Consider the following 15,657-nt stretch of genomic DNA (forward strand, 5'->3'; position numbering starts at 1 on the left):
TTTATAGAAAGCAGCACCATGAAAAAAGAAACCAAACTTAAGACATAGCAAAAAAAAAAAAAAAGCAATCCTCAAAACAGAGCTTGCTGCTGCTGGTGCTAAGTCGCTTCAGTCGTGTCTGACTCTATGTGACCCCATAGATGGCAGCCCACCAGGCTCCACCGTCCCTGGGATTCGCCAGGCAAGAACACTGGAGTGGGTTGCCATTTCCTTCTCCAATAGATAAAAGTGAAAGTGAAGTCGCTCATTTTCTTCCAAGTTTTACCCTTACTACTTTGAAAGTTATATATTCTAATTCTCTATTGAAAGTGAAGTCGCTCAGTTGTGTCCGACTCTTAGAGACCCCATGAACTGCAGCCTAGCAGGCTCCTCCGTCCATAGGATTTTCCAGACAAGAGTACTACACCTACAGAAATAGAATTAATAGAACAAACTACAGGATGTGAGAATGTTAGAAAAATACGGTATCCTCAGAGATATGTAAGAGGATATTGTAGAGGAAACTAACAATATGCTAAAATTTATATTATTTTCAAGAAGATACAGATACTTATAACTCTGGAGCTTGCTGGAAAGATACAAGTTTAAGTATGTGTATAAAAATTTAAGGCTAACACATGGGGAGACTAAGCCTATGCACCACAACTGCTGAGCACATACTCTTGAGCCTGTGAGCTGCAACTACTGAGCCCTGTGCCACGACTATGACGCCCATGCACTCTAGAGTCTGTGTGTCACAACTGCTGAAGCTTGTGTGCCCTAAGCCTGTGCTCTGCAATAAGAGAAGCTACTTCAGTGAGAAGTCCTCACACCCCAACTGGAGTGTAGCCCCCGCTCACTGCCGCTACAGAAAGCTTGCACATAGCACCGAAGACCCAGCAGAGCCAAAAATAAATTTAAAAAGAAAAATAATTAAGGCTAACTAATAGAGAATTAGAATATGTAACTTTCAAAGTAGTAAGGGTAAAACTTGGAAGAAAACTTTTTCAATCTAATAATCTATAAAGGAAAAATACATCTGGAAAGCATAGGTAAATGGAAAATAATAGTAGATTGAAACAGCAGTCATACTAAACATGAATTGCTTAAACTCAGTAATAAAAGAACATAATTTTCAAACTTTTTAAAAATTCTAGACATATGTTATTTCAGATAAGACAATCATCAACAATTCAAAATACAGGGCTAGAGAGTGATATACCAAGCAATGTAGATTGATATTAGGTAAACTATAGCGTTAAAAACAGTATTAGGTAAATGAGAGTTAGCATTAAACTGACCAAAGTAAAAGTTCATAATGATAAAAGGTACAGCTTCCCAAGAAGCTACAAATGAGAAGCTTTCCCAAAGCTCAGCTGAACTTCTGGAAAGCGAAAAGCAAAGATTGTTCAGGAATTCCTGAGTTGAATGTTGGTAAACATTCTTCAAATAGAAGCACAAAGATTATTTGTGTAAATTTTGGAATGGTGATGTGAAGCTTGGCTATAAAGGAGAAATGGCATATAACATGAGAAGTTTTCTGGATTCGATCTAATGTTCCCAGCAGTTGCAATCAGCTGGATAATTATAATAGATTTCAATAGCAAAATCACTCAGCTTTATCATATATATATATATATATATGAGAAGATTTTAAATGTCCAGTATTGATGTCTTTTCTTTGAGAATGATTAAAATATATATGCGTTGCTTGGAAATATATAAAAACATGTATTTTCTTCCCTTCTCTTTCAGTGTTAATTTTCTGCTAATTCTGTTTTCCCCTAATTTTGTGTTCCCTTGTACATAGGAGTATTGCCTCTGACTTCAGAGAGGCTCACTGGAGTTGAACAATCAAAAAGAAATGATGTGAATCAGAATATACCATGTCACACAGAAAGCAAATCAAACAATCTAAAAACGATCCCCAGAAGTATGTGCGACCAAGTTCCTAAGAGGAGGGCTGCCTGTAACCTACAAAGGCGATTAGAGGATGCAGAGCGTGGGGACAGAAAGCCCGAGTGTTCCAGAGAGTCGCATCTGGACTTTCAGTTCAGGGATAACAGTCGCAAACGTGTAGACACTTTGCCAAGGAGTGTTTCTCCTGAGTTTGTGCCTTGCGAAGATGAAAGAAGCTTTGGTTTGCACAAGAAGACAGACCTTCTTGGTGATCCTGGCTCTGAACCACTCCAGCACTCACACACACACCCCTTCCGTGGAACCTTTGGCAATAAGCCTTCATCTCGATATACCCCTGAGCTTTCTGAGTCTGAATCCACAGACATTACTTTTCCAAGTCCTAATGAAAGACTTGGTTTAAAAGTATATAAATGTAATCCACTAATGGAAAGTGAAAACGCTGCATCTGAGAAAAATCCGAGTTTGGGTGTTAAGGAAGTTCCAGTAAAGGATGTAGGGGACCTGAGTGACTCTTCAGGCTGGCATTCCAACACTGTCACTCTATCCTACAGCAGTCATGAAGTGTCGTTTTTGCATGGTGGGCCGCAAGACACCCTGGATTCGCTCCTGGAATCTGTGAATTTCAAACAGTTTTCAGCAGCCAGCTGTCTTTCAGACTCAGAGAAAAACAACATGATCCGTCAGCCTATGAAATGTCAGAGTGGCCATGCTCCAGACCTGTCAGAAGAAACCACGTATTCCCAGCCAGGGAAGAGCAGCATAACTCCTGGACACCCACCTCATCATAAAGCTGATATGTTAAAGTCAGAATTCAAAACACTGAGCAGTACACTTCCACCTGCCATGTGTCCGCTGCCTTCAAGAAAATTAATCGCTCCTCTGTCTAGCCAGCAAGATAGTGGCTTCGATAGCCCATTTGTCAATCTAGACTAATTGTTGTAGAGTATTTAAGAAGAGTCATTAATATATTGACAACAAAACTGAAGGGAAGACTTGAAACTGAAATATTTGTGGGTCCTGCATATTTTGAGATGTTTTAGTAACATCTATCATATAAGTAAAGTATTCTCATAAAACTACTTGAGATATTAATGTTGCCTTCATCTTCCAAAGACTTTGGTGGTGTGTGTGTAATCTGCTTCTGTGTGGTGCTTGTATTTGGTTGCTAAACCATCTATTTTTATACTTATAAATTAGCTCTCTGTGCAGTTTTAAATTATTTAAATAAACTTGCATATGGTCTGTAGAATTGTTATGAATTGTTTTTTAATTCACAATGTAGAAATGTTATGTTGGCATATTTGAAATTCACCCAGAAAAATGTATCAATTTTGATTTGTTATGTATGATCAGCCAGATTTAATTTTTGAAGTTAGCTATGTTTAATGAGTCTATATATTTGCTCTGCACATAGTTTACCTGGAAATATCTGCTCAAACTTTTGATCCTGCTTTCAGTTACTGGAAATGAAGTATTGCAAGCATTGCCACAGACTATGTACCTGTATCCTCACTTCATTATTTCAAAATTAGCTTGAATTTTTTTTAGTTGGCGTTTGTGTTATTTCAGATCTCCTGTGACATGCAGAGACTTTGTCTCTCTTATGGTTTCACAGTCCTTCCTTCATCTGAAGCATTACTTTTTAAAAATGGAAATAATCTTTGTCATACAGCCCCAAAATTTAAACTCTTAGATTTTTATGTTCATTTATAGTGCAGAATTGGCTAACTTATTAATGCTGTGGTTGACGGTTACATTCTAAACCACGCAGAAATGAATGACCACTTAAATATGGTTGCCTCTTTTTTGAATTTCTAGAGATGGGTATTAAAGTATTAGGTGTTTGCCCTAAGGTGTTTGCCTTTAATACCCATACCTTAGTATGGGTATTAAAGTATTAGGGTATTAAGTATTAGGTACGTCCTGAAAATGCCATAGCTTTCTCTCATCTGTCACCCCAAATGTATTATGGACTGTATTTGTGGGTTTATCCCATATATTTGGCTTCCCAGGTGGCTCAGTGGTAAAGAATTTGCCTGCCCATCGATCCATGGTTTGGGAAGATTCCCTGGAGGAGGAAATGGCAGCCCACTCCAATACTCTTACCTGGGAAATCCCATGGACAGAGGAGCCTGGGGGGCTACAGTCCTTGGGGTTGCAGAAACAGACATGACTGAGCGATGGACGCTAACAAACTGATTTGTCCACCAGGCTAACTTTTATGATGGCTGGATGGGTGGCAAGGTGCATTATCCTTCTTCTGATAACCATCTCTAAATGCAGGAACCTAGAAGTGAACCTTTTAGGAGCTGGAAAGTTCTGTGAACTGGTGACCAGATATCGATAAACCTAAATATTAGCACTGATTTCAGTGCTTGAGTTGACATGAAGCTGGAGAAAGGAACACACTGCCATCTCTTCAAAATCTTATTTGTCTTTCTGAAGATACAGTGCCTTTTCTCCAATGATTAGGGTGTCATTTCTCACTCTAGGAAAACTGCTGCTGCTGCTAAGTTGCTTCAGTCGTGCCCGACCCTGTATGACCTCATACACGGCAGCCCACCAGGCTCCCCCATCCCTGGGATTCTCCAGGCAAGAACACTGGAGTGGGTTGCCATTTCCTTCTCCAATGCCTGAAAGTGAAAAGTGAAAGTGAAGTCGTTCAGTTGTGTCCGACTCTTAGCGACCCCATGGACTGCAGCGTACCATGCTCCTCCGTCCATGAGATTTTCCAGGCAAGAGTACTGGAGTGGGGTGCCATTGCCTTCTCCACTAAATTTATTTTCCACATGGATCTGGTTGGTTCTTGATTATTTTGAGTCCTGGATATTACCAAACTGAGAATCAAACCCATTGCTTTCCTAATTTTTTCATCTTTGTGTGTTTATTTTAAATCCTATTTTAACCCTTAGCATCAAGGCTAAAAGTGGAAATCTTCTTGCTCCTTTTGTGGTATCCTTAATCTCTTTTTGGTATCCATAATTTCAAGAGGATTAGATTACTTTATTTCATACACCTTACACATAACCACCAAGAAAGGTATACATTGGTCAGTGTATACGTGAAGGGACCACACAGCCAAACTACCACAGTTTAAATCTGTCTGAAGTGTGATGTCAGAACAAAGAGAAGAGAGGAGCCCCATAAATGTCATTGTCACATAGATCTCACTTCATCATGATTTTAATCTTTTTATATGTTTCTGCATTTCATTTGTTAGCATCACGTTAGAGACTTTCATGTGCATGCTCACAGGGGATACTGATCTCTAGTTTTATTATCATACCTGTCTTGCTTTGATGATAATGTAATACTGGTCCTGTAGAATGAGTTGAAAAGTTCCCCTGCCTCTATTTTATGAAAATTTGTGTAGAATTGCTATAATTTATTCATTGTTGGATAGAATTTACTGGATAAAGCCATCTAGCTTGGGCTTTTTGTGTATGTGATAGGAAAGGTGGGCAGATTTTTAACTAATGATTCTCTTTTTATTATTATAGAGCTTTAGATTTTCTATTTCTTCCTTAGTCTTGGGTGAAATAAGGGACATTAATTACCAACCCTTCAGAAATTAGAATAATTATAAGAGAATATGACAAGCAACTTTACATGAACAAATTGGACAACTTAGGCAAAATGAAACATTTCTTGTCTAATATAGGTACTTAAACTTCTGAATTTCCGTCTAAGCACTGTATAAGGCATACTTATAAATTTTGACACGTTGTGTTTTTGTTTTCATTTAGTTCAAAATATTTTCTAGTTGCCCCTGTGATTTCTTTTTGGACCTATGTATTATTTAGAAATGTATCACTTACATTTGAGATTTATCTTTTGGGCCTAGCATATGACCTAGCCTGGAGAATGTTTCACATGCATCCGAAAAGAATGCGTATTCTCCTCTCATTTGATAGAGTGTTGAAAAATATGTTAGGTCAAGTTGGTTGGTAGTATTGTTCAGATCTGCTATAGCCTTGCTGATTTTTGGTCTACTTGTTCTGTTAGTTATTAATATTGGGACATTTTCAACTATAATTGTTCATTTGTCTATTTCTCCTTTTGATTCTCTGATACTTGCTTCTATCAGTGAGACAAGTATGCCAACAACAGTTCTCTCTCCAGTTTTTATTTTGTACTGTATTTCAAATTCATTTTAGAAGGATAGCATTTCATGGATTTAGAATTCTCTGCTGGCATTTCCCCACCCCTGCCCCAGGCCCTTTGATTATGTCATTCCACTGCCTTAAAGGCCACCATATGTTTGCCGAAAAGTTGTGAATCATGTTGTTCATGTATTCTGAACTGGTTTTAGGTATATATATCTTAATATATTTGTTACATAAAAGGTACTGACCTTTTATCATTATAAAATCTCTTTTTATCTAGTAATATTTCTTAGAGTTCATTTTTAAGATATTACTATAGCCATTCCAGCTCTTATGATTATTGTCTGCATGCCATATCTTTTTTTGTCCTTTCTTTTTTAACCTATTTATGTCTTTTGATTTCAAATGGGTCTCTGAAAGACAGCACATTGTTGGATCTTGCTTTTTTACACAGTCACTATTTGCTTTTGGATTGGAGACTTTTAGTCTGTTTAATAAAATTATGATTGGACTTACTACATTTGCCATTTTACTTTTGGCTTTCTCTATTATTCACATTCTCTGTTTCTCTTCTGTGATATATGTCTGTTTTTTCCATATCTTATGCCTTTTTTGTTACTAAGTTGCTTGTTTCAGTTCAGGTCAGTTACTCACTTGTGTCCGACCCTTTGTGACCCCATGGAGTGCCGCACGCCAGGCTTCCCAGTCTATCTCCAACCCCCGAAGCGTGGTCAAACTAGTGTTCATTGAGTCAGTGATGCCATCCAACCATCTCATCGTCTGTCATCCCCTTGTCCTCCTACCCTCAATCTTTCCCAGCATTGGGGTCTTTTTTAGTGACTCAGTTCATCGCTTCAGGTGGCCAAGGTATTGGAGTTAAAGCTTCAGCACCAGTTCTTCCAATGAATATATTCAGGACTGATTTCCTTTAGGATGGACTGGTTGGGTCTCCTTGCAGTCCAAGGGACTCCCCAGAGTCTTCTCCAATACCACAGTTCAAAAGCATCAGTTCTTTAGTACTTAGCTTTCTTTATAGTCCAACTCTCACATCCATACATGACTACTGGAAAAACCATAGCTTTGAGTAGATGGACCTTTGTCAGCAAGGTAATATCTCTGCTTTTTAATATGCTGTCTAGTTTGTCACAGCTTTTCTTCCAAGGAGAAAGGGTCTTTTAATTTCATGGCTGGAGTCACCATCTGCAGTGATTTTGGAGCCCAAGAAAATAAAGTCTCTCATTGTTTCCATTGTTTCCTCATCTATTTGCATGAAGTGATGGGATTGGATGCCATGATCTTCATTTTTTAAATGTTGAGTTTTAAGCAAGCTTTTTCACTCTCCTCTTTCACTTTCATCAAGAGGCTCTTCAGTTCCTCTTCACTTTCTGCCGTAAGGGTGGTATCATCTGCTTATCTGAGGTTATTGATATTTCTCCCGGCCATCTTGATTCCAGCTTGTGCTTCATCAAGCCCAGCATTTCGCATGATGAACTCTGCGTATAAGTAAAATAAGCAGGGTGACAATATACAGCCTTGACATACTCCTTTCCGTATTTGGAACCAGTCTGTTGTTCATGTCTGGTTCTAACTGTTGCTTCTTGATCTGCATACAGATTTCTCAGGAGGCAGGTCAGATGGTCTGGTATTCTCATCACTTAAGAATTTTCCACAGTTTGTTTAAGAATTTTCCACAGTTTGTTGTGATCCACACAGTCAAAGGCTTTCGAATAGTCAATAAAGCAGGAATAGATGTTTTTCGGAAACTCTCTTGCTTTTTCAATAATCCAACAGATGTTGGCAATTTGATCTCTAGTTCCTCTGCCTTTTCTAAATCCAGCTTGAACAACTGGAAGTTCACGGTTCACGTACTGTTGAAGCCTAGCTTGGAGAATTTTGAGCATTACTTTATAGCGTGTGAGATGAGTACAGTTGTGCAGGAGTTTGAGCATTCTTTGGCATTGCCTTATTTTAGGATTGGAATGTCTCTGGCGTCCGGAGTCTCTGGCGGAGGTGTGGGTCAGCTGTGGCCTGCTGCAGGGTTGGGTGCACTGAGTGTAGCACTGTGTTCATGGGACCTTTTGAAGGAGGTTCATGGGACCATTATAGTCATTACCTCCACCATAGTTTGGCCTCAGATCAAATAACAGGGAGGGAACACAGCCCCACCCATCAACAGAAAACTGTATTAAAGATTTACTGAGTATGGCCCCATCCATGGTTGGGGTGCTCATGGTTGGGGCATAGACTTGGGTTATTGTGATACTGAATGCTTTGCCTTGGAAACGAACAGAGATCATTCTGTCGTTTTTGAGACTGCACCCAAATAGTGCATTTTGGGATCTTTTGTTGACTGTGAGGGCTATTTCATTTCTTCTAAGGGATTCTTGCCCACAGTAGTAGATATAATGGTCATCTGATTATCTGGATTGTGAACATATTTTTGGTATAGTTCTTCTGTGTATTTTTGCCACCTTTTCTTATCATCTACTTCTGTTAGGTCCATACCATTTCTGCCCTTTATTGTGCCCATCTTTGCATGAAATGTTCCTTTGGTATCTCTAATTTGTTCTAGAGCCAGACGTTGTGGAATGTGAAGTCAAGTGGGCCTTAGGAAGCATCACTACGAACAAAGCTAGTGGAGGTGATGAAATTCCAGTTGAGCTATTTTAAATCCTAAAAGATGATGCTGTGAAAGTGCTGCAACTCAATATGCCAGCAAAATTTGGAAAACTCAGTGGTGGCCACAGGACTGGAAAAGGTCAGTTTTCATTCCAATCCTAAAGTAAGGCAATGCCAAAGAATGCCCACACTCCTGCACAATTGTACTCATCTCACACGCTAGTAAAGTAGTGCTCAAAATTCTCCAAGCCAGGCTTCAGCAATATGTGAACCATGAACTTCCAGTTGTTCAAGCTGGATTTAGAAATGGCAGAGGAACCAGAGATCAAATTGCCAACATCCGCTGGATCATGGAAAAAAGCAAGAGAATTCCAGGAAAACATCTATTTCTGCTTTATTGACTATGCCAAAGACTTTGACTGTGTGGGTCACAATAAATTGTGGAAAATTCTGAAAGAGATGGGAATACCAGACCACCTGACCTGCCTCTTGAGAAACCTATATGCAGGTCAGGAAGCAACAGTGAGAACCGGACATAGAACAACAGATTGGTTCCAAATAGGAAAAGGAATACATCAAGGCTGTATATTGTTACCCTGCTTATTTAACTTATATGCAGAGTACATCATGAAAAACACTGGGCTGGAAGAAGCACAAGCTGGAATCAAGATTGCTGGGAGAAATATCAATAACCTCAGATATGCAGATGACACCACCCTTACGGCAGAAAGTGAGGAGGAACTAAAGCCTTTTGATGAAAGAGAAAGAGGAGAGTGAAAAAGTTGGCTTAAAGCTCAGCATTCAGAAAACTAAGATCATGGCATCTGGTCCCATCACTTTATGGGAAATAGATGGGGAAACAGTGGAAACAGTGTCAGACTTTATTATTTTGGGCTCCAAAATCACTGCATATGGTGACTGCAGCCATGAAATTAAAAGACCTTTACTCCTTGGAAGAAAAGTTATGACCAACGTCGATAGCAGAAAAGCAGAGACATGACTTTGCCAACAAAGGTCCGTCTAGTCAAGGCTATGCTTTTTCCAGTGGTCATGTATGGATGTGAAAGTTGGACTGTGAAGAAAGCTGAGTGCTGAAGAACTGATGCTTTTGAACTGTGGTGTTGGAGAAGACTCTTGAGAATCCCTTGGACTGCAAGGAGATCCAACCAGTCCATTCTAAAGGAGATCAGCCCTGGGTGTTCCTTGGAAGGAATGATGCTAAAGCTGAAACTCCAGTACTTTGGCCACCTCATGTGAAGAGTTGACTCATTGGAAAAGACTCTGATGCTGGGAGGGATTGGGGGCAGAAGGAGAAGGGGACGACAGAGGATGAGATGGCTGGATGGCATCACCGACTCGATGGACGTGAGTCTGAGTGAACTCCAGGAGTTGGTGATGGACAGGGAGGCCTGGCGTGCTGCGATTCCTGGGGTGGCAAAGAGTCGGACACGACTGAGCGACTGAACTGAACTGAACTAAGACTTGGATAGCAGGCATTCTGACTGGTGTGAGATGGTACCTCATTGTGGTTTTGATTTGCATTTCTCTGATAATGAGTGATGTTGAGCATCTTTTCATGTGTTTGTTAGCCATCTGTATGTCTTCTTTGGAGAAATGTCTGTCCAGTTCTTTGCCCCGTTTTTTGATGGCTCTTTTATTTTTCTGGAATTGAGCTGCAGGAGTTGCTTGTATATTTTTGAGATTAATTCTTTGTCAGTTGTTTTGTTTGCTATTATTTTCTCCCATTCTGAAGGCTGTGTTTTCACCTTGCTTATAGTTTCCTTCATTGTGCAAAAGCTTTTAAGTTTAATTAGGTCCCATTTGTTTATTTTTGCTTTTATTTCCATTACTCTGGGAGGTGGGTCATAGAGGATTCTGCTGTGATTTATATCAGAGAGTGTTTTGCCTATGTTTTCCTCTAGGAATTTTATAGTTTCTGGTCTTATATTTAGATCTTTAATCCATTTTGAGTTTATTTTTGTGTAGGGGTGTTAGAAAGTATTCTAGTTTCATTCTTTTACAAGTGGTTGACCAATTTTCCCAGCCCCACTTGTTAAAGAGATTGTCTTCTCTCCATTGTATATTCTTGCCTCCTTTGTCAAAGATAAGGTGTCCATAGGTGTGTGGATATATCTCTGGGCTTTCTATTTTGTTCCATTGATCTTTATTTCTGTCTTTGTGCCAGTACCATACTGTCTTGATAACTGTAAAAGCTTCTAAGTTTGATTAGGTCTCATTTGTTTCTTTTTGTTTTTATTTCTTTTGCCTTGGAAAACTGATCTAACAAAATATTGCTATGATTTATGTCAAAGTGTTTTGCCTGTGTTCTCTTCTAGGAGTTTTGTGGTATCATAACTTAATTTAGGTCTTTAAACCATTTAAAATCAAGATTGCTGGGAGAAATATCAATAACCTCAGATAAGCAGATGACACCACCCTTATGGCAGAAAGTGAAGAGGAACTAAAAGGCCTTTTTTGTTTTCATTGTTTTTTTTTTTTAATTTAATTTTATTTTTTAACTTTACAATATTGTATAAAAGGCCTCTTGATTAAAGTGAAAGAGGAGAGTGAAAAAGTTGACTTAAAGCTCAACATTCAGAAAATTAAGATCATGGCATCTAGTCCCATCATTTCATGGGAAATAGATGGGGAAACAGTGTAAACAGTGTCAGACTTTATTTTTTTTGGCTCCAAAATCACTGTTGATGGTGATTGCAGCCATGAAATTAAAAGACAGTTACTCCTTGGAAGGAAAGTTATGACCAACCTAGATAGCATATTGAAAAGCAGAGACATTACTTTGCCAACAAAAGTTCATCTAGTCAAGGCTATGGTTTTTCCAGTGGTCATGTATGGATGTGAGAGTTGGCCTGTGCAGAAAGCTGAGCACCAAAGAATTGATGCTTTTGAAGTGTGGTGTTGGAGAAGACTCTTGAGAGTCCCTTGAACTGCAAGGAAATCCAAGCAGTCCATTCTGAAGGAAATCAGCCCTGGGTGTTCTTTGGAAGGACTGATGCTAAAGCTGAAACTCCAGTACTTTGCCCACCTCATGCGAAGAGTTGACTCATTGGAAAAGACTCTGATGCTGGGAGGGATTGGGGGCAGGAGGAGAAGGAGACGACAGAGGATGAGATGGCTGGATGGCATCACTGACTGGATGGACATGAGTTTGAGTGAACTCTGGGAATTGGTGATGGACAGGGAGGCCTGGTGTGCTGCGATTCATGTGGTCTCAAATAATCAGACACAACTGAGCGACTGAACTGAACTGAAACCATTTTCTTTTTTTTTGCTTTTATTTTTATTTATTTTCCTGCTAAATGTTATTTTATTTTATTTTTAAACTTTACAATATTGTATTGGTTTTGCCAAATATCAAAATGAATCCACCACAGGTGTACATGTGTTCCCCATCCTGAACCCTCCTCCCTCCTCCCTCCCCATACCATCCCTCTGGGTCGTCCCAGTGCACCAGCCCCAAGCATCCAGTATCGTGCATTGAACCTGGACTGGCGACTCATTTCATATGTGATATTATACGCATTTCAATGCCATTCTCCCAAATCATCCCACCCTCTCCCTCTCCCACAGAGTCCAAAAGACTGTTCTATACATCAGTGTCTCTTTGCTGTCTCGTATACAGGGTTATTGTTACCATCTTTATAAATTCCATATATATGCGTTAGTATACTGTATTGGTGTTTTTCTTTCTGGCTTACTTCACTCGGTATAATAGGCTCCAGTTTCATCCACCTCATTAGAACTGATTCAAATGTATTCTTTTTAATGGCTGAGTAATACTCCATTGTGTATATGTACCACAGCTTTCTTATCCATTCATCTGCTTATGGACATCTAGGTTGCTTCCACGTCCTGGCTATTATAAACAGTGCTGAACTGAAACCATTTTGAATTTATTTTTGTATTTGGTGTGAGGGAGTGTTTTCGTTTCAGTAATTGACATGTAGTAGTCCTTTTAGAACTAACACCCAAAAAAGATGTCCTTTTCATTATAGGGGACTGGAATGCAAAAGTAGGAAGTCAAGAAACACCTGGAGTAACAGGCAAATTTGGCCTTGGAATGAAGCAGGGCAAAGACTAATAGAGTTTTGCCAAGAAAATGCACTGGTCATAGCAAACACCCTCTTCCAACAACACAAGAGAAGACTCTACACATGAACATCACCAGATGGTCAACACCGAAATCAGATTGATTATATTCTTTGCAGCCAAAGATGGAGAAGCTCTATACAGTCAGCAAAAACAAGACCAGGAGCCGACTGTGGCTCAGATCATGAACTCCTTATTGCCAAATTCAGACTTAAATTGGAGAAAGTAGGCAAAACCACTAGACCATACAAGTATGACCTAAATCAAATCCCTTATTATACAGTGGAAGTGAGAAATAGATTTAAGGACCTAGATGTGATAGAGTGCCTGATGAACTATGGAATGAGGTTCGTGACATTGTACAGGAGACAGGGATCAAGACCATCCCCAGGGAAAAGAAATGCAAAAAAGCAAAATGGCTGTCTGGGTATACATGTTGCCAATATTCCCTGGATCATGGAAATAGCTGTGAAAAGAAGAGAAGTGAAAAGCAAAGGAGAAAAGGAAAGATATAAGCATCTGAATGCAGAGTTCCAAAGAACAGCAAGAAGAGATAAGAAAGCCTTCTTAAGCTATCAGTGCAAAGAAATAGAGGAAAACAACAGAATGGGAAAGACTAGAGATCTCATCAAGAAAATTAGAGATACCAAGGGAACATTTCATGCAAAGATGGGCACAATAAAGGACAGAAATTGTTTGGACCTAATAGAAGCAGAAGATATTAAGAAGAGATGGCAAGAATACACAGAAGAACTGTACAAAAAAGATCTTCACGACCAAGATAATCACGACGGTGTGATCACTGACCTAGAGCCAGACATCCTGGAATGTGAAGTCAAGTGGGCCTTAGGAAGCATCACTACCAACAAAGCTAGTGGAGGTGATGGAATTCCAGTTGAGCTGTTTCAAATCCTGAAAGATGATGCTGTGAAAGTGCTGCACTCAATATGCCAGCAAATTTGGAAAACTCAGCAGTGGCCACAGGACTGGAAAAGGTCAGTTTTCATTCCAATCCCAAAGAAAGGCAATGCCAGAGAATGCTCAAACTACCGCACAATTGCACTTATCTCACACGCTAGTAAAGTAATGCTCAAAATTCTCCAAGCCAGGCTTCAGCAACATGTGAACCGTGAACTTCCTGATGTTCAAGCTGGTTTCAGAAAAGGCAGAGGAACCAGAGATCAAATTGCCAATATTCGCTGGATCATGGAAAAAGCAAGAGAGTTCCAGAAAAACATCTATTTCTGCTTTATTGACTATGCCAAAGCCTTTGACTGTGTGGATCACAATAAACTGGCAAATTCTGAAAGAGATGGAAATACCAGACCACCTGATCTGTCTCTTGAGAAATTTGTATGCAGGTCAGGAAGCAACAGTTAGAACTGGACATGGAACAACAGACTGGTTCCAAATAGGAAAAGGAGTATGTCAAGGCTGTATATTGTCACCCTGCTTATTTAACTTATACGCAGAGTACATCATGAGAAACGCTGGACTGGAAGAAACACAAGCTGGAATCAAGATTGCTGGGAGAAATCTCAATAACCTCAGATATGCAAATGACACCACCCTTATGGCAGAAAGTGTGGAGGAACTAAAAAGCCTCTTGATGAAAGTGAAAGTGGAGAGTGAAAAAGTTGGCTTAAAGCTCAACATTCAGAAAATGAAGATCATGGCATCCGGTCCCACCACTTCATGGGAAATAGATGGGCAAACAGTGAAAACAGTGTCAGACTTTATTTTTTTGGGCTCCAAAATCACTGCAGATGGTGACTGCAGTCATGAAATTAAAAGACGCTTACTCCTTGGAAGGAAAGTCATGACCAACGTAGATAGCATATTGAAAAGCAGAGACATTACTTTGCCAACAAAGGTTTGTCTAGTCAAGGCTATGGTTTTTCCTGTGGTCATGTATGGATGTGAGAGTTGGACTGTGAAGAAGGCTGAGCGCCGAAGAATTGATGCTTTTGAACTGTGGTGTTGGAGAAGACTCTTGAGAGTCCCTTGGACTGCAAAGAGATCCAAGCAGTCCATTCTCAAGGAGATCAGCCCTCGGATTTCTTTGGAAGGAATGATGCTAAAGCTGCAACTCCAGTACTTTGGGCCACCTCATGCAAAGAGTTGACTCATTGGAAAAGACTGTGATGCTGGAAGGGATTGGGGTCAGGAGGAGAAGGGGACGACAGAGGATGAGATGGCTGGATGGCATCACTGACTCAATGGACGTGAGTCTGGGTCAACTCTGGGAGTTGGTGATGGACAGGGAGGCCTGGCGTGCTGTGATTCATGGGGTCTCAAAGCGTCGAATATGACTCAGCGATTGAACTAACTAACTAACTAAGTCCAGGTTTTCCCAACACCACTTGAAGAGACTGTCTTTTCTCCATTATTTATTTTTGCCTCTTTTGTCATAGAGTAATTGACCTTAGTTACCTGGGTTTATTTATGGGCTCTCTATTCTGTTCATTGATCTATATGTCTATTCTTGTGCCAATATGACACTCTTTTGATTAGCTTTGTAGCATATTACAAAGTCTAGAAGGGCTATGCCTCCATCTTTGTTCTTTTTCTTCATATTTGCTTTGGTATTTCTAGGACTTGTGTGTCTTCATTGAATTTTAGGATTATTTGTTCTCGTTCTGTGAAAAAATGTCCTTGGTATTTTGATAGTGATTCCATTAAATCTCTAGATTGCATTGAGTAATGTGACCATTTTAGCAATATTCTTCCAATTCAGGAACATGGGATATCTTTCCATTTCTTTGGATTATCCTCAGTTTCTTTAACGTTTTGTAGTTTTCAGGATATAGGCCTTTCACCTCCTTCAGTTCAGTCACTCAGTCATGTCCGGTTGTTTGCGACCCATGAATCGCGGCACGCCAAGGTTATTCCTAGGTTGTTTTTCATGTGCTTTTACATGTAT

At 39.7% G+C, this 15,657-nt stretch overlaps 1 protein-coding gene across 1 annotated transcript in view; it reads left to right on the forward strand.

Annotated features, from left to right (window-relative positions):
• The window catches only part of CEP152 (centrosomal protein 152), a 102,591-nt gene extending 99,443 nt beyond the window's left edge, over positions 1-3,148 (forward strand). The window contains exon 28 of the mRNA XM_024998058.2: positions 1,790-3,148. Coding sequence (XP_024853826.1) covers positions 1,790-2,832 — 1,043 coding nt within the window. The 3' untranslated portion in view covers positions 2,833-3,148. The remainder of the gene's footprint in view (positions 1-1,789) is intronic.
• The last annotated feature ends 12,509 nt before the right edge of the window (positions 3,149-15,657 follow it).

This window comes from Bos taurus, chromosome 10 (genome assembly GCF_002263795.3).
Source record: "Bos taurus isolate L1 Dominette 01449 registration number 42190680 breed Hereford chromosome 10, ARS-UCD2.0, whole genome shotgun sequence".
NCBI lineage: Eukaryota > Metazoa > Chordata > Mammalia > Artiodactyla > Bovidae > Bos > Bos taurus.